This window comes from Lutjanus erythropterus, chromosome 15 (genome assembly GCF_056507025.1).
Source record: "Lutjanus erythropterus isolate fLutEry1 chromosome 15, fLutEry1.hap2, whole genome shotgun sequence".
NCBI classification, from domain to species: Eukaryota; Metazoa; Chordata; class Actinopteri; order Lutjaniformes; family Lutjanidae; genus Lutjanus; species Lutjanus erythropterus.
In genome coordinates, this window is record NC_139331.1 from 21967143 (window position 1) to 21987555 (window position 20413).

The 20413-nt window shown below is 39.0% G+C and overlaps 1 protein-coding gene across 1 annotated transcript in view; it reads right to left on the reverse strand.

Moving 5' to 3' along the window:
• Positions 1-2667: 2667 nt before the first annotated feature.
• LOC146314389 (brain-enriched guanylate kinase-associated protein) overlaps positions 2668-20413 on the reverse strand; it is a 38176-nt gene continuing 20430 nt past the window's right edge. Inside the window, exons 4-7 of the mRNA XM_084738081.1 lie at positions 16607-16673; positions 14018-14125; positions 13474-13554; positions 2668-6395 (exon numbers count right to left, since the gene is read on the reverse strand). Coding sequence (XP_084594207.1) covers positions 4992-6395; positions 13474-13554; positions 14018-14125; positions 16607-16673 — 1660 coding nt within the window. The 3' untranslated portion in view covers positions 2668-4991. The remainder of the gene's footprint in view (positions 6396-13473; positions 13555-14017; positions 14126-16606; positions 16674-20413) is intronic.

A 20413-nucleotide genomic window follows, 5' to 3' on the forward strand; every position in this document is an offset into this window, starting at 1 on the left:
AAAGCATTATGAATGCTAAACTTATAATGCATTATGTCCACCACTTGTAATACTTTAGAAAAATTGTTACAAGTTGTCATGCGTAATTATTAACATATATACAAAGAATTTATAAAGCCTTATTAATGCATTAGAATATCTTATGAATGTGCTTATAATGCATTATAGACATAACTTTCATGCTGGTGAACTGACCAAGATTCACACACAAACCAAGATCAAACAGAAAGAATTCATCTCCTTACTGTGTTCATCAAAGTCAAGCTGAGTTGTCACCTTTCCCTCCGCGGCGAGGTCACATTAGTGCTTGCGCCGTGCAGATCCTCAGAGCATATCCATTTTCTAGTTCAACTTTTGTGCTTGAATGCTAAATTTGTGCATACTTTAGCATGTATTTTGCAGTGTGGATAAAGAAGAAGAGGTGGAGGGTAGCTGTTAATCTAGTTTCCCTCTGTTGATGTGTTTGAAGTGTAAATGCTCTCTGCTGTGTTTGGTGGAGGCAGAACAATAAGAGGTTGACAGTGAGCTGCTGGTGCAGGTGCACTGTGGCTCCCTCCTGTGGACGGATTCAAGTAAGAGGAGATACAGCAATTAATTACTGAGTTTAGATGCATAAGAATAGAAATACAGGAACATTTCTGAAATGCTGAATATAATATGAATATGGTGGACTATCTGCTCAACTTTTTAATTATTCGTTGATTAACTGTTTGGTCTCTAAATACCAGAAAATACTGTAAAGTCACAATTTCTCACACTTACATTTTCTAAAGCTCAGTCTTAAAATGACATCTTACCCAACCAACAGTTCACAACTGAAGTATATTCAGTTTTTAAATTTGCATCACATTTGCGAAGGAAAAAACAAATAAATAAAAGACTAATTTGTTGTTTAAAAACTGCTGATTAATTTTGTATTGACTGATTAACAAACTGAACATTTCAGTCCAAACTAACTGATAGAAACACCTGCGTGGGACTGGAACTAACAACTATTTTTATCATCACTTCATCTTCCCTTCTTTTAAAAAAAACCTTTTTTTTAATCCAACCAACTAATAGCTTAGTAATGGAAGCCTATTTCCACAAATGTGACGTAAAAAGAATCCTGTAAATCATTATCAGAAACTTTCTTGAATTAGTGTCTCAGAATAATGAGAAATTTCATTAAAATAACAACTAACTTGTCTCAAAATAATTACTTCTCAAAATAATGAGATAGCTAGACTGACATTATTTTGAGATAATAAGTCACTCTTTCTTTTTAAGATACTACTTTTTTTTTTTAGTTTTGTGTTATTTTGTAATACGTCATTTTGAGATATCGAGTCATTATTTTGAGAAAGCATCTTATTATAATGACTCCATCACTGAGACGTCTTCAAATGTCTTCTTTTGTTTAACCAACAGTCCAGAAATCAACAGAGAAAATGATCAAGTCCCAAAATCTTAGAGGCTGGAGCCAGTGTATGTTTGCTTGGTAAATGACTATCAAAAAATGTGAAAAAAAAAAAAAAAAAGCAAACAAACTGCCAAATAATTTTCTGATGGTCGTCTAATCAATTATATACATAGGCCTAAAGAGTTTAATGAGCAGGTCTTACAAAAGTGGAATTTATTATTAAGATGCTATATTCTTTTCTAGTATGCAAATCTTATTTTTGCCACACCATGTATACGTAGTGCAAGTGTTACACTTATAACTCCTTTGAATATCATCTGTTATTTAGTCTTGCATAGCCAGACATATCTCTGTTATACTGTGTTTAAAGAGGATACTTCAGATTTTTTTCAAGTGGGGTTGTATGAATTACAACGTACTCATCCATAGTGTAGTAGTCCAGTGTGTTACACACAGTAGATGGCGGTCAGCATGTTCCCAGTTTGGAGAAGCAGCAGGAGTACTAGTGAAGGATGCTAAGCAATGTGCTGCTGTAGACACTGTATGTTTATGCTATACTTAGAATATTTTCGCTGCTTTTTCTGACAGGAAACCGCTGTTATATAAGCCAAATATTGCCATCTCCAAAGCCACCAGACTCAAAACAAACAATGACACAACTAACCTATCGAGGCTGCTGTCGTTCAGTAATTCCTGTTTTTCTCAATGGAGTCATTTGGCTGTGAACAGAGCGATATTAGGTTTGTATAACAGCAGTTTCCTGTCACTGCTACTCCTGCTGCTTCTCCAAACTGGGGGCGTGGCAACGGTCATCTACTGTAGGAAATAAACTGACTATGGATAAGTACCTCATATGACCCCATGTCAAAAAACCTGAACTATCCCTTTAATATCTCAAACTCACAGCATGACAAACATTTCCACGTAGTATTTTCTTGATGACTCCTTGGGACACAAATAAACTTCATGTCTGTTTTGAGTTTGCTGGCAAAAATCCTTGTCTACTAACCTATTTTTAAATTCACAACAGTGACAAAGTGGGGCTTCGTAGTGACTCAGCAGACACATGCACACACAACTCGTGGCTGCTGTGAGTTTGACTAATGACGGTTTCCCTCCCAGTTCAATCACTCGACTGCGGATCAGCAGACATGTAATTATCTTAAAACAACAAACGATCTTACGCTACTGTACTTTAAAATAGAGCGACACTAAAATACACGTCTCACATCTCCACGTTTGAACATTAAAGAAAGGCTTGGAGCTTTTATGTATAATTTGTGCTTTATTAGGCGAACAAAACAACCAAAATATATAAACATGCATCATTGTCAAAGAAACAGGGTTACAGTGGCTTGATGGGGTGTGGGCATCCAAATCTGAGGTAGAATGGGGGCAGGAAAACCTCTCAGAAGAGCAAAAAAAAATAAAAAAAATAATAATACTGACTGCTAAAACAGACCTCAAAACGTTCCATCAATAACAACATAACACACCCACCGATACTGTCAAATTCAATCAACAGAAGAAAAACAAAATGTAATGTTTCTCATTGTTCATTTAAGTGATTAATTTGATTTTGTTGTCTTCCTGTGTTCGACATTCATATCTAAATCCTCACAAGGCCAACGGTGTTTCAGTCATTGAAAAAGAATGACTGTAACAAATCTCTGTGCAATTTATACGGACAGCAATTCTCAATTAAAATACCTCTCAAGAGTTTTCAAATATAGGATTGGCAGTTTTTTTATTATATACAAGTTCCAGGTTTATCAAATCAATAAGATTTGCATTTTGTTTGATTGTTTTCGGATGTATTTCTTGCTAACAGCTACATACAAAATATATCACTCAATTTTCAGTTATAAGTATATATTTATACATTTGTAATTTAAATACATACACATTCTTACAAATGTTATGGGCCACTTGAGCTCCTCTCCTTCCATTGGCCCATATACACAACTCTTTCAACATGACTGACCTGCTCAGGGAAATGGACCCTTCCTAAGCCCCGCCCCTTTTGCTCTGTGGTCTAATAATAGTGGAACAAGCTTGATACCCAGTGGAACCTCAGTCAACTTTCTCCTTTCCTGTTTCCTGGACTTAGATGTGATATGTGCTATGCTCATCTATGTTGAAAGGAAGAAGATGATGAAGATGGTTAAAGGATGTTGCTGTAGGAACTGTAAAAGTGACACATGTACATACGTAGAATATCACATCTTAAAGCTTCTACAAAGAACTTAATATTTTGTTGATTTTGGAGGCCCCTGTGGACAAAAGAAGTCGCATTTCCTCCATCATAACCCGGGAAAATGTAAACAAAGGCCTGTTTCATCTGATTTTAGGGAAAATCCAACCCAGTGGTCGGCATTAAGAATAACCCCTTGTTTGGACTGCGTACGCCATGTCAGAATCACGCATTACGTAAACAATGCAATGACGTTCACGCCACACTGAGGCATCTGTTTATAAAGACCCCACATTATGCGCATTTTTTCCGAAAGCTTCAGCAGCAAATGAGCAGCCAAATTTTCTGCACTGTGCAGTTTTCCTTCTTCATATGTGAATAATGTTGATTTATTTGTCCATCAATACGATGCAAATGATTTTGGTATAAGTGATGCAGAGTGTGTGTGCAAGAGAGAAAGAAAAAAGAGAGTGCTAGTGATTGCACTCAGAGCAAACAGGAGGGATTAAACTTAAACAGTGAAACTGTCTAATGGCAGTAAATGTACAGTTTACCCAAGAATAAACACTGCAGAAGTTGTTCAACAAGTTGTTCTCGTGTCTTGCTTCCCAGCTGCTGGGTACAGTGATGGGAGAGTCTGTGAGATGTAATTCCACCTAGGTTACAAAATGTGGATAAAATACATTTGCAATTCCTTTTTTCCAGGCACCAGCTTTGCCCTTACACACATACTGTCAAAAAAATAAACGCTTCAGGTTGCATTTACGCCCGTCAGACGCAACCTGGAAAACACACCTGACTCGCTTTCAGTCAAAACAGGAGACTACTATGTAGTCATAGCCTTGTAATAGGTTTAAACTAGCTGATCTACAGTAATAATTAGCTAGATTGCTAGCTAAGGGTTTGCTCTGTAGCAAAACACAAGTAACCAGCATTTTGCTAACATTAGCTAACTTTAGATGTAACTACATATCTTAATTTTACAGGTTCACAGGCAGCATCTTTTAACCAACTTCAAAATCTGTTTTTCTTTTTAAAAAGACAAGGCTAGCACATAGCATATCTAAGTTCAAAAAACAGGAAAAGAGAAAGTTGACTGAGGTTACACCAGGTACCAAGCTTGCTCAACTGTTTTTGGAGCACAGAGCAAAAGGGTCAAGGGTCAAGGACTTAAGTAGGGTCAAGTGTAGTGTAAACTGTTACCATCCACTGTCATACAATCAAAGCTTTTAAATAATCAGCAGTAGTTACATGTTCATGATACTGAATCATTTGGCTCCTGGCTTCTATTCAAACGATTTCCTATTAAAATGATCAGACTGGGGGGTGTAGCTGGACACAGCTGGTCCCCACATCTAGAATCCTATCAAAGACTGAACCTGATTGGAAAGTCCTTCAGTTCAGAAGTGTTCCATAAAGCTGGGCCTTGGTCAGACTGTCCTTCCTGGAAAGTCCCAGGGAACCAAATTTTTGGTTGTACGGAGGAGGAGGGGGCGGCGCCGGCGGTGGCGACTGGCTCACCTGTGCGGGTAGGCTGTGCATTTCCACTTGGTAGTGCTGCAGCTCCGCAGCCATCTCCAGGGTCCTCTGGTTCAGAGACTCGGTGGAGCTGTTGGGGCTGGGGTCGACGTAATCCGTGCTCTGTCCCCCAGCTGCCACGGTGCCCTCCCTGTCTTTGGAGCTCCCTGAGTGGTAGAGGCTGTGCTCTGACCCCTGGCTGTCCTCCGCTCGGTACAGGTGGGCCTGGCTCAGCCCTGGACTGCACTCGGGGCTGGGGCTGGCAGCCACCCACACCGGGTCCATGACGTCCACTCCATGATGGTAATAGTCCGCCCCCTCCTGGAAGCTGCTGTAGAGTGGCCCAAGCCGGATCTTGGCCGGCCGGACAGAGAAGTGCTGCTCTGAGAAGCTGTATGGCGAAGCCCGGCCTGGGCTGCGGTAGGTGTGGGCACTTAAGTCCTCCACGCTGAGCTGTCTCCATCGGCCAATCAGCTCCTCCTCCTCGGGAGCTAATGTGCTACCTCGACGACTGTCCCCATAGGCAACACTTGGAGATGAGGAGGGAGGGAGCGGCTCGTAGGGCTCGCTGAAACAGGAGGACATGGTGCGGCTATAGACTGGTGAGCTGCCATTCTGGTGGTGGCTCAGCTCTGTCTGCTGGAAGGGATGAGCGTTGGCGAAGCCTTGTGGACTGTCCCTCTCCCAGGATGAGTCACTCTTTCTCTCATAGTCCCCGGCGTCTCTCCACTCCATGTAGAGGGAGTGGTGCCGCGGGGAGGAAGCTGCACTGCTGGGCGGGCCATTGCCTTTGTCTTCAGATCCCCCTCCGCTGAAGCTGGAGTAGGAGCTGGAGCCTGCGCCCAGCGTGGCGGGGAACTTAGCAAAGTGCTCCTGAGAGAAGCCGGCCCTCAGCCCCACCGAGCCCTCCTCTGGGTTACTGTCAGTGGAGTTTTGGGGGCCGTACAGCAGCTTCCTCTGACCGTGGAGGTCCATGCTCGGCCTGCGCTCGCGGTGCCGGTCGTCGGGGCAGTACAGCGCCGTGTCGCTGCTGTACAGGTCAGATTTGTAGGCCGCACGCAGCCCCAGACGCTCTCCTGGTCCCAGCCGCTCCAAGATAAAAGCATGGTCCTGGGTTTGGGGGCTCGGGGAGCGGGAAGCCTGGCTGCTGCCGCTGGCCTCATCTGGCTTCTCGAGCACTTTGGCGATGAGAGAGGCCGGGACAGTGTCAGGGTACGTGTGACAGAGAGGAGACTCATCCTCCAGGTGCATGGTCAGTCGCTCCTGGAATTCAGCAGGCAGCTAAAGAAAAAACAAGAGCAGGAAACGTGATATAAGCGTAGCTGTACCAACAGAGATGGAGCTGGACTGTAGCACAGACTCACTACTTGCTCTATAAAAGATCTTGGGAAAAGAGTTTTTCATACTAGAACATTTACAGGCTTTGAAATCCTCATAAGATTCTAAGCACTTTATTTTATTCAATGTAAATAGTTTCTTAAACACTGTACACCCCATTGCACTACAAAAGGCTAATGACTTACCCTCCCTAATTTTCATCAATCATTAACAGTGATAAAAAAAAAATGTTCCACGTTTTAATGAAATAAAGATGTGTACAATAGCAACAGCAACTTGTTTGTTTATTTTCTTTACATAAATTATATTCATTCAACTTTGTTTCAGTACATATTTCTACCGTGGTCATGCACGCTCCTCTGCAGTGGCTCCACGCCCTCCTCAGACTCCCGCTGTGAGAACCACTGCATTAGACTGTGTTGTAGTTAAGTAAGTTTATTGTATGTCACACTGAGTGATGGGTCTAATAAAGTTGTGTCTGATCTGTCAGACTGTACAATATCAATTTGCCAGACTGTCAGAATGTGAAATGAACGCATGATGAATGACAGCACCACAATGAAAAATGAAAGCGGAGTCACGTCATCAGCTCGCGTCATCTGTCTGCGCCACTCTTATGTTTAGAAAATACAACTCCACTGGGTTTTCTAGTTTGCCAGTCTCACAAACATTTTTTTTAAATTACACACTCACTGGATCTTATTAAACTAATCATTTTAATGTGTAAATATCACATTCACATACAGAGCCCTATCTTACACCGGAAATCTCCACAATCACAAAACACCTTCATTTATGTTAAGTTCTTGTCCACACAGGAGTGTAGATTAGTAAAGTGTCATTTTAACATATTTTCTATCAGCAAATAAGTTGAAATATTGAAATAAACAGCGTGTGTGTGTGTCTCATCCTTGGCTGAGGTGCACACACATCTCCACACTCACAAAACACCTCATTTATGTTAAACAGCAGATCTATAACGTACAAAATGAACAAGACGTGATATCTGAATCTAAATACGCAATTAAATTACAGTTACTAATCAAAATGTTGGTGATTACATCTAATTACATTACATTACAACTAAATATTCCTTTCAGGTTAGTTGCCATTGATCTGATATTCCTTTACTTACGTTCATGCTCATTTCTTGTGCCTGGTTTCTTTGCATCATTTGTTGTAAGCAGTTGTAAGTTGCTTAAGTATTTTTGTATTGGTTAAAGGTAGAATCAGTAGTATTTGTCTGAGGTGTTCGTAAACACACCAGAAAGATAGTTTAATGTTGAGTCTAAGTCACAGGACCTCAAATATCGATATTTGGGGTTGAGAAAAAGTCCCTAGCACTGCAAAGCAATGAGGAAAAACAGGAAATAGAGACAGGGCAGGGTCACAGACATCACAACACGCTTCTAAAAGTTAAAGACGGCGGATTGGTTTCATTTCCTTGGCCACCTCAGACTCAAGAAAGTAAGCTGTTTGTGACTGGTTGGTTGATGGTGATGAGGCCCAATGAATTTGAACTTACAGAAAGATATCTAGCTCATAGTACAGTGTACTTTTTAAATTAAACATATTGTAGTTTCTGTCCATGTGCATGACAGTATATGTGGCAGTATGTCACAGCAGTTGATTTCTAAATATATCACCAAAACATACACCTGTGCATTTGTACCTGGTCAGCAGGAATAATTATACGTGGGTGACTATAATAAAAAAAAAATCAAAGTGCCATTTTCAGTGAAGGGAGCCTTAAGAGAAGAGAAAAAAAAGAAAGGTGAACTGAGGAAAAGAAAGGAAAGACACTGCTCTATTCTGAGCAGATCCACTATCTGTGCCTCTCCATAGCAACAAGCATTAAGGCTGCACATCATCAACAGGAATCCAGTCAGTTGTTCCTAATTGGCAATGAGAAGCCAGCTAATTATAACTTTGTAGATAGAGGAAAGACAAACACCACCGAGAACATGAAAAGACATTTTATCATAACAGTTTTATTACAACTTGGACCAAACTAAATGCCACTTAATTACCGTCCACACATTTTTTCACCCGGGCTTGTTTTGAACAGGAGCACAGTTTGCTTTTATGTGGCGTTTAGAAATCGTAGCCCGATCGTTTTATACCCTCTGCGTGCTTGTTTTTCAGCAAAACAAACGACTGAAGCACTTCAGTAGGCGCTGAAGAGCCACTGCACATCTCAAAAATGCTGCAGCGCCATTCATCAATATGCTTTCGATTAGCTCCCGCCCACAGGACCAGCAGACCGGTGGACATACACTGAGTGCATGTATAGCCTCTGACCCCCATTATGTTTGGCTCGGTGCCTGCACAACATTTTTCACCCTTTAAAAGATCCTATACTGTGTGCCGTTAGGCTCTGTGTGTGGACACCCTGAGAAATAAAGGTGCTAACTACAACCATAAAGCTTGTCCCCACAAGGAGAACCCTGGTTTTAACCTCTTATAAAAGTTTCACTTGGAACCCTGTGAGACTTCTACCTAGAACCCATCATAAAAGGTTCTACCTAGAACTACCAAGAACTAGCTAGAGGTTCTACAGTGAACCCTTCTATGGTTATAATGGTTCCACCCAGAACCATTATATGAACCCATAAGAATCCACACAGGATTCTTCCAAGAAACTTTTATATTTCAAGGGTTTTATCTAGAACACACCAAAGAGGTTCCACCTAGAACCCTTTTATATTCCAAAGGTTTAGCTAGAGCACATTTAGGGGTTCTAGCGAGAACCTTTTTATATTCCAGGTATTTTATTGAGAAACCAACCAGGGGATTCAGCTGAGAAACCATTTATATTCCAGGGGTTTTATATAGAACACACTTAGGGGGTTCTACCAGAAACCATTATATATTCTAAGCATTTTATCGAAAACCCACTCAGGGGGTTCTACTGAGGACCCTTAGTTCTTCTCTCTCCTACAAAGGGTTCTTAATGGAACCCTTAGTCTTACAAAGAACCCTTGATAAACCTTTTCGTCAAAAAAGGGTTCTTAAGAAGCAAACAGTTCTGAGTAGAACCTCACCCCCTCAGAAAGAACCCCTTTTGGAACCTTTAATTGTGAGAGTGTATATGTGTAGGGGGATGTTTTATGCGTCTTATGCAACTGACAGCAGTTTGCATTGATATTTCCATTCAGCCATATGGGGAAAAACGTGGAGAGGAATTCTTTAACCTCGTGGACTCTTGCCAGCTTTGAAATCCACCCTTGTCACATGGGCGAGGCACGGGGCCCAGGGCTGATGCAGCGGAAAGTGGCGCCAAGCTGGCCTGGTGTTAAAACACTCATCAATACCCACATGCATCTCTTTTCACAAGCAACAGCAGGAGAGCTTGATGACAAGGCTGCGCTGCGCTCTCCATTTACATTTTGCCACATGCTGAAGTTTTAGTAAGAGTACAGGAGTACAGGACAGTAGTTAAGTAGTTTTTTCAGGTAGTAGTGTCATCAGAGCAGTTCATCTTTGAGTCAAAATTGCTGTCAAGTTTAAGGCTTTAAGGGTTAAAAGGCAAGTCAAAAATGTTTGTCAAAAATTCTGAATGAGGTCCTTCAGCATAAAGTCATGAACGTACGCAAAAACAATATGGCGGTGTAGCTCCAGACAAGCTGTAGGTCCAGTGATCACACACTCACTAGGATGTATGTTTGTTTATCTTCACAATTTGCCTTTCAGTAGTTTCCATGTAACTTCATGCTTAATCATTGTCAAAGAATTACATGATTACTGAACGTGTGCATTATAATTAAACTCTGATTTAGCTGCATGTTGAGTGACAGGAGGACAAAGACTTTACTTTAGACTCCTGCCTCGCTGATGCATGCAAACTAGGAATGCATGTTATTGGATTTTTCCAATATCCAATATGCCAATAGTTTTCAGCTCATTCTCGACAATTGCTGGTACAGATATATGCATGCACACATTTTTTCCACCTAACTGCAGGGAACATCAAGTCTGTCCTGTAGTGGAATTAACATGTTATTATGTCTACTCTTATTATGATGGCCCACTGGCAGATGCAGACATAAAGGACAATGCTTTTCAAAATGTTCACATTCGCTGGGCAAAATCAGAAAACTGCTGCTGACAGGCTTTTTTGTCCATCATTCATCAATAGTGGCCTAATTTTACGCATTAACCATGATGCTCATGATACAGAAAAATCCAAATGCATAGCAAAAGAATGGCATATTGTCAACATTTTAGAGATGGACAAAAATTTCACAAATCATGTTTTCAGTCTTATTAAAAGCGTCACCTGGCTCCGCCTGTAGTTTGCACCCTGGTTTTGGTCACATTTCAGATGTCTGTGACTTGTTAATTCTGCCACCAAATAGTGGCAATAGTTCTTTCCTTTCAGATTCTCACTTGGTTTCATTTCAATTAATGTTCAAATTATCCAATATATCACCAAAAATCAAAGAGTAGAGGAAAAGTCATCATTTTAATACTTTAGATAAATATAAATGTTTGAGCAAAAAACATTTTCACTTCCTAGTTTTCAGTGTGAGGCAACCGCACTTCAATAGCAAATAAAACGCATGTAATATATGAATTATAAGTAAATTGTGGCTTGCAAAGCACAAATACTGTATAGAGTAAACAGTAAAATGATTTCCTTGTCTAGACAGTATCTTTTATCAGTAAGCATGTTTAGCTGTGTTATATGAGCTGCCCACTTTTTGAAGCCTTGCCTCTTTCACTTCTCTCAGATGAAGGTTATTTAGCCCAAAAAAACCAGCTTGAACTCTCCAATCTGTGCCCTCCCTGCAGTGACCTGCAACAGTCATCGCTCCACCGTGTCTCGTCTCTGATCTCTTCTGCCTCACAAAGGGCACGATGACCTTCAGCTACAGTCGAGACAGCAACATTTTTTGCCCATCTTATGTCAGGAGTTGAAAATTCATCTTGGTGCTACTTCACATCACATCTCCTCTTATCTTCTCCACAAATCACAGCCCTTTCACCAAATCTTCCCTTTTTTTTCTTGACTAGCGTTGCATTGAGAGTAGTAGTAAAGTAGTATTCTGGGCTTACATCAAATTTCAGGGGAAAAAGGTTACCTCTGGTTGATTGTGACCTTTGTGAAGTGAAAATTTAATGCACTCTGCTGTAATTTTAAGCTTCTAAGGATTTGTACCAAGGCCCTCAACACACCGCAGCTTGAGAAAACATTAAGGAAACACCTTCAGCAATTTGTCAACACTCGCCCAGTATTTTGGAATATAACATGAAAAGTGAGAAGACAAAAACAAATACAGAAAAACAACCAAATACAGAAACGTGCCACCAGACAAGGAAAGTATGACTGCAAGTATGACAGATGACAACAGAAACTGTTTCCAGAGGACACTAAAATGTGATAAATAGCTGAGACACGGCTGGGACGCGCTTGTTGTCCCACCCAAATAAATGAAACTCGAGCTCACTTTCCAGCACAGCTTAGAGACAGCTGGCGTCAGTAACGTCATGAGTCACAAACCTCAGTCCCAATGTCCACACTCACAAACTCACAGACTCTGAGTATATATGGGCTTAGAGCTGTCCCACTGTCAAACTGTCTCACAGACCTCTTGAGCCCTTCATGCACACTTACCATAAGTCTGCATTTCTGCAGACTTTGCCCTGAGAAAATTACCCAGTGTTCACAGCCTCATGATAATAAACACTGGGTTACCAAGGGAACACCAAAAGCACTTAAAAAAAATGTAGCTTGTATGTAACAGCACTCTTAAATATCTAATCACTTTCATTGTTCTGTATGCAAAATTTTTCTTCACAGAAATTTTCAAAATCCCTGAGACCTTTTCTCCTTGAACTGAATTATCTACTTAAATCACAAGTTTATTAAATAATAACAAAAGACAGATGCCTTTGAAACATTTTGTAACATTTTTCTATAAAACCTCTGACTGAATATGTTTATATTACTATTTAAGTGCACCAGTGTTTTTTTTTTTTTTCATTTTTATGTAATTGCCTTTTATAACACACACATTTACACACACACACACACACACACACACACACACACACACACACACACACACACACACACACACACACACACACTTCACCTCCATGTCAAATTTCAGCCTCCAAAGGCAAAAGCTGTGTCTGTCAAAGGGTGGGAAATATTTATGGACCTACCAACCTACAGAGCTGCTGGTCGCAGGTAAAAACAGTGAACAAACATGGAAGGAGCGACTACAGGGAAAAGGAAGTTGTAAAAGTCTGTAAAGCAAGTGTCTGGAAAACGTTCAAGTCAGGCAGTCGGTCCATTAAGAGCTTTGGTCATGAAGGAAGTAAAAAAAAGTAAAAATAAAAAGCCCCAAACACTTAAAGTAAGGTGATCTCGCTAAGTGCTGTCCCATTCCTGTTTATACCACTTCGGGCCCCTGCAGCCTCTGACACTCAAGCATTATCAGGTGACGTCAGCTATGTCTGTCGGGGGTTCAGGGCTTAAGGCTTTAGGATGGGCCCAATGGGATGGATAACTTTTTAATGTTTTCTTATTTTGCTTGTCTTTTATTTCAATGAATTATCTGTTTTAACAGAATGTTGACAGAATATGGCAGAAACAGTGTACAACATTCATTGTATGTTTTAATTCATGTATAATAACCTGAAAATAAGAATCTTTGTGTTTTTGTCAGCTTAGAATGAGCCACTTACATATACAGAGGGAGCGGGTCCTCTTCCATAGAGGCCGCCATGTTGCGCGGCCATGTTTCTACAGCCCAGAATAGACAAACCAAACTAAACACAGACTCTGGATTCTGCCACTGTAGCTCCTCTTGCATGGTTGAAGGAGATGGGTGAAGCAACGTGTTTGCAAACTGCAACCTCACCGCTAGATGTCACTTAATCCTGTTCAGTGGCATCTAGCTGTTTTAAATATTTAAAAAAGGGTGAGCTGCACTAAATTCAACACAGCATAACTAACATTTGAGCTTGACTGCAGGACTGAGTGACATGTAAAAGTCAGTGCAGGTCTCACCTCAGACAGCTGGGCCATGTAGAGAGATTTGTTGCACTGGAGGAGCTGAGCAGCCAGGTTACAGTCCTTTCTGTACAGATCCTGTGGAGCCACAAGATGACCACAAACATAAGACAAAGCATAACATTTAAGGATGAATATACATTAAATTGACTGTATTTTCATCATCTCCACTGATCAGGTCTCACTTTAGTTTTACCCACAAAACGTACTTTATTTACTGCCTTGCTTTGAACTGAAAATCAGAGTGTTTATAAAATATTTGTTGCTTTTGTGCAGCATTATAAAGGTTAATAATATCAAAAGGTTCTCTAAACACTTGTGTTTGCTTGAGTTTTGCTTTGACAACCTTAGTCAAGCAGAAGGTAACGATAGGATAATTAACTACCTAGTACTAGAATAGACAGGTAGGCCATGATGAGAAAACACAAAGCTAAAAAGACACAAATGTTTGCAATCGTAAATTAAGGAGACTTTCTGTTCAGAGCGGGAAATCGCTGCCACAGACAGTTCTCTCAGGATGAGAATGTAAGGAGGGTCTTACATTGTCTTCTCGTAGCTTCTCGATGGTGAGTTTCGCCTCCATCAGGTGGTTGTTGAGAACGATGATCTCTCTGCTCAGCGCTCGCTTCTCATCGTCATGGTGCTGAGACTGATGACGAGAGAGCAGTTTTAAAAAATTACCAGCACTGAAAAAAGACTAATCTTCATTTAGGTTTTCACATTGATTTGTGAAGTTTTCAGTCTGAACCATACTCATCAAATCATGCATCCCATTTGCCATGACTTGTCTATGTCCAGGTTTATTATCAATAGTTTGTCAGTGGACACGCTTTGATGATTTTGTTACTTAAGGTACATTTTTCTCCAGCAGATCCATTTAATTAACATGAACATAAAACCAAAACATTAAACGTCCACCTCCAGTCATGTTTTACACAATAGTAAATGCTCTGCAAGAAGTAATTAATTATTTGATGTTTTTTTTGTCAAAAAATATGGTGCATGTTGCAAAAGTTTTATTTTTTTGCAATGAAATTGTGGGAGAAACTAAAAATTGCATCCCTAGTTTAATAATTTACCATTTAACGTTTTGACATGTGACATTTGACATGTCTTCTTCAGGGTACTGAAGGACAAAACAGCTCAACAGACAATAAATAGAGGATAAGACACGGGTGTGCTACATCACAGGGAGGAATTGTGCCCGTGAAGATTCTCAGTCATCCAGATTATGGCATTCATTGAAGGGTTATCATAGGCAACTGTACTTGGTTGGGTTCTTGAAGATGTTTCACCTCTCATGTAAGAGGCTTCTTCATTTCAGAACTGAAGAAGCCTCTTACATGAGAGGCAGACATGGGGTTGGTTCATTCAAACATATTAAGAAAGCAGTTTAGTCAATCAGTTAATTTATACATTATGTCCAAGAACATCTCTATATAAATAACAGGTAAATATTAGAAAGCGATAATACATTTGGTTATTCAATATGCAAAAAACATCTTCATGTAAATATCAAAAGAAACAGTCATATAAAGGTAAGTGTCTACAGTACAGCCTTATCACGACATTTAATACCAAGGGAGACCTGGTGGATACTATTTTAAGGAAAATACCAAATGTCCCCTGGCTCAGATGAGGTTTAAGTGTACGCTGTATTTGTCTACTTGCAGTCAGACAGCTTTTTCCAGCGGGAAACTGCTGTTATATAAGCCAAATATTGTTCTCTCCAGAGCCACCAGACTGCTTTGGTAAAAACAGTCATTTTAAATTTATCTCATATGACTGATACTGTTCCTACTGGCTTCAAGACTGCTGTGGTTAAACCCATATTTAAGAAGCGATACCTTGATCCGAGGTCTATAAATAGAACTACAGACCAGTCTCTAAACTTCCTGTCTTTTTAAAAGTACTAAGTTATGTGTTAACAGCTTTTGGCATGTTTAATTAACAATAATCTTTTTGAACCTTTTCAGTCAGCTTTCAAAATACAAACTTGGCTGCCCTGAGGTCTACTGCTGCTGGCTTGATTTCTAGACCTTTATTAAGTTTTAATATTTTTCAGGTGAAAAAGTATCTATTTAGATTCCCAATATGTGGCCACTTTTATTCAAATAATGCCTATTTGGAAATTTGTTGTGTGTTTTTGTAATGTTAAATTTCTCTGTCGCAGAATTGCCCCATTATCTTTGTGTCCCAGGTGCTATTTTTATTGTCCTCGGAACAACAGGACAGTCTTAACTGACTATGGATAAATATCTCACACTACCCCACTTCAAAAAATCAAAACAATCCCTTTAAGTGTCTTCTTATGACTTTCCCTCCTTTGAACAGTGTAGTAGTGTGACTAGAAGTCCACTCAAAGAACATCACTGTGTTTATCTGTCTTGTAATTGCATTCTCTATAGTTGTGGAGGGCCATGGGGTCAGATGGGTTTGTGGCACCTCAGGAGTAAACAAGCTTTACGATTACATAGAGTCTTACTCAGCACCTCTCTCACCCTTGAGAAGAGAATACGTGAGATGAATGAAAAACAGCTGATGAGGACACTTTACAAGAAAAAAAACTGTTAGTCTATATTTTATTTATTTATTAAATGACCATTTTCTTTTCACAAAAAGCCGGGTGACCTTCAGCTCCTTATTAACCTGGTATCTCGCTGCTGTAGCGTTGTAATCATGACCATCATGATTATTATCTTGTGCTGTAACAAACCCATTCGCCGAGCGTTTTCAGCTGTCTATTCAGCGGCAAAGACACCCGATTGTCATACAGTGTTCTCAGGCAGGCTAGTTAATTGTATCTTTCCACGGGCAAAAGCAATGTCTGACAAATGAAGTGAAGTGCGGTGCACTGAGGAACAATGGGTTTGCTATCACTCTGCCATTGGAAGGAGGACAGCCAATTGTAATAAGCCATAATTAACGTCAGTGGTACCAACAGCAGGGCATATTCATATTCAAATGGGCTCTCTAAGTGTTCTGTGCCACATCTAAACCCTGTGACTTGCTTACTCTTTCTTCAGTGTCCACAGGTACTTAACTGTAAGCATGGGAATTCATACTGGATACAGCACACACACACACACACACACACACAGCACACACACAGGGAGGCTTAAACACTTACATCTCTGTGGATCTTCTCCTCCAGATCTTGGTTGATCCGCTGCAGTGCTGAGTAGCTGCTTTGTATTCTAAACGACACAATAAATGACATTGCTCAGTTGCAGATAACAGTTTGTACCTACACATGCAGTACAGTATATAGAGAAGCAGCCAGAGGACCTCTCCAAACTGAAAATAAGCATATAGGCAGGCTCAGCAGTATACGATTCAGAGCTGAAGTGCACGCCAGAGTTTCAGTTTATATTACTTGTAAGTCGTTTTCACATCTCTCTCTGCTGATATGATGATTTAGTGACTATTTTATTCAGTAATTTGTGATCTGGATGGCACAAACACACTGTATAAGGCAACTAGGAGTAACAGTTTCAGATACAATCACTCAATCATTATGCAGTGGATACCAACATGGGGGTCCCATTTTTTTTAGAGGGGACAGAATTAAAAAAAACAAGAAGTGCCAAAGGGCCAAACATTTATATTTCCTATATCTGAGCTAAAAATATATACAGGAATTTAAATGTGCAAAACAATGCACCTTTTATTTCTTGATTAGTTTTCAAAATTGGAAAAAAAAAACATGATGGACAAATGTACATGACAAAACAATGCGACTTTGTAATCCTAGATCAGAAGCAGCTCATTGTTTTAATAAACACAGTGTTGAATTTGAATTGAACATCTTTTTTTTTTTCATTCAGTTTGACTCTCCTAAATTCCCTCTGCTTAAACAGCCTGAGTTGCAACTTTTTACAATAATAAGCATCGCTTCGCTTAATATCAGACATAATGAGATAATTAGCCTACTAATAAAAAAACGATGTTCTGCTAAAAAATGTAAACACTCATATGCTGGGAATGTTAGCTGGTTATTTAAATAAAATTACAATGATATGCTTAATTTCATATATATATAAATGATCAAAGAGCTGTATTGAAGTTGTTAAAGGAACAGATTCAGCCCACGGGTCACCAGCTGCCTGAAACTGGTCTATATTATATATATTATTACTTTTTCATTGTGAAATTATGGATATTGTGACTACAAAGGAAGAGTTTTAGGGGCAGGCATAAGGAAAAAAAAGTGACATTTTTTTCTTTCTTAATTTTGCATTTCAAGGATGAAGTACGATAGTGTATTAGTGCCATTAGATAAAAAATAAATAAATAAAAATAATAACAAGACATTTTGGACTCAGAAGGATGGGTTAACACCCTGCAATTAAAGTAATAACCATTATTAATAGAGTAAAGTGACAGTTAAACTTATTATTTTCTTGTTGACAAATATGAAATGTTTTATATAATGTATTATAAAGTGTTACCTCGGTGACTGTATGTCAAAGCAGCCACAGCAACAACAACACTGAACCAGTGCATGAACTCTCTCACTTTACCAGACTCTGCTAACTGTTATTATAATGCCTGCTTTTAGGACATCCATGGACTAAATAATATTACAATTTGCCATCAGATTCAGCAATAAGCTAAACACATAAGGATCAATGAGTTTGATGATCTGACATATTGTGTCTGCTTTACCACAAATCCAGTTTGAATTGTGGGGTGACGTAACAAGCGATATCCTTCCATCTGTCCAGTGTGCTGTAGTTCCTGCTGTCACAAAACAGCAATCTTATACGCGAAACAACATACTGACCTGTAAGGAGTGATACCGGGAACTACTAAGGTTGAATCAAAACCTTGCAAAGTGACAAAAACACTATTCTTTTGAAGTCGTGACTATAATCTCAGAGAATACTTTTTTTTTCTTGTAAATTTATGACTTTAATCTCAGAATATTACCTTCTTTTCCTGGCTATTTTTTTTTTTAGCCTAATGGCACTAATACACTATTGTAATAAAGTCTAAATGGCGAGAATTAAGTCAAAATGTCGAGTGTTAAAAGTGTGGAAAGTTGAAATGGTATTTCAACTTTATTCTCAACATTTCGACTTTACTCTTTCTCCTCCAATTTATTTTCTCTTATGCCTGGCACTAATACTCTTCTGTACACTTACATGGAACATTACATCTTATATTTTATATTCTATTCTATGGTCCTGTACTACTACCGGTACTATATATTAAGTTATGCTACGACATTTCATCTATATGATACATTAAGGGTCAAAAGTTTGATATTGCCTTCCACAAAAGCTTTATTCTGCACAGCCAGATGGCTGAGAGGACTACTCTATATTTTTTTTAATGGTCTTTCATACTTTTAGGGGTAATGTTTTATTTTACAGGTTGTTATTACCTTATAATCTACTGCAATTTTTCTCAAAGAGAGTTTTATAACTTGGCACTAATTATAAGGAAACCAGAGACAAAACATGTTTCCTGGTTTCTTTGTATCGTATGTTTCCCTTTAAATGAAGGAAAAACATCCTGTCTGTGCTTGATTGTTGAGATATCCTGAACAGACACACAACAACCAGTACACTCTTGATGCAGTTTAACGTTGTGTCTTACATTTTATTACTGATAAATCTCATACTATTATTAGAATTGCATACTGTCCCTTTTACTCAGACTATAACTGTCTCTTTTCCTGAAGCCTCCACAGGGCAGTTTATCACAACTCTCCTCAATTTTAAAGCTGCTGTTCACTGAACCAGAACGCAAGACTGGCTAACTTTAGATACCCATGGGTAAACAGTGAAGTTTGAAAGTTCAGTGCAGCATTTTGTATCATATAAATGGGGTAAAAAAAAAACAACGAAGGATTTATAACTTGAATCTCTCGTCCCATTGGGTCAATTTAAACTCGGAACTTCAAACTTTATATTCACATGTGACCAAACAATCTTTGTTATTATGTTCCCCGTTTGTCCATGTTTTCCCTGCTGTACTCAAGTTTCAGTCAAAATGAGTTTAAAAACAAGGAAATTTGAGCCAAATCTTCTCACAACTCAGTTTCTCCAAACTCTGACCTTGTGTGGACCCCCCCCCCCCCCCCTTTACCTACTTTATAAAACATATCCTGAGTAATACTGGACAAATCTGAAGTACATGGACTTTCTTTGATTATTTCCATTTTATGTTACTTTTATTTGCATTTATTTGTGACATTTATTTGTAAGATTTTACACAAAAAACTATATATGATAAGTTTATAAAATATCTAAAAAGTTTTTTTTTTAACCACTTTCTGACATTTTATAGACGAAACAACTAATCTATTAATTGAGAAAATGATCAACAGATTAATCAGTAACAGAAAGAATTGTTAGTTGCAGCACTAATAGGCAGGCAGAACATAAAGTTTGAAGGAATTCATTTGAACGTTGAAAAACTGAAGTGTCCATCGGTTCATAGGGTTGTAGTTCTTGCCATCATCTCAAATCAGATATGTTATACACAAAAACAACATACTGATTTGGACAAGATGATATCAGAAACTACTAAGGTTGAATCAAAACCTTGTGAAGTAACAAGAAACACTATTCTTCTTTTTCTCGTAATTTCTGTGACTATAATCTAAGGGAAACTTACCAGTTTAATCTCAGAAGAATATCAAAGTTTTTTATTTTGTAAATTTACAACTTTAATCTCAGAATATTACTCTACTTCCCTGGCTCCATTTTTTTTACCCAATGGCTCTAATAGACCATTGTACTAAGGTCTTAATGTCATGAATAAAGTCAGAAAGTCAAGAGTAAAGTCAAAATGGTATTTTGACTTGACTTCATTCTTCCACCTCTGATTCTTCTGCCTGGTGACAACACTCTTCTGTAGACATCAGTCAAACTATGCTCTGTTGCTGCACTATTATGTTATTAAAGCAATATTACATGAGTGCTGT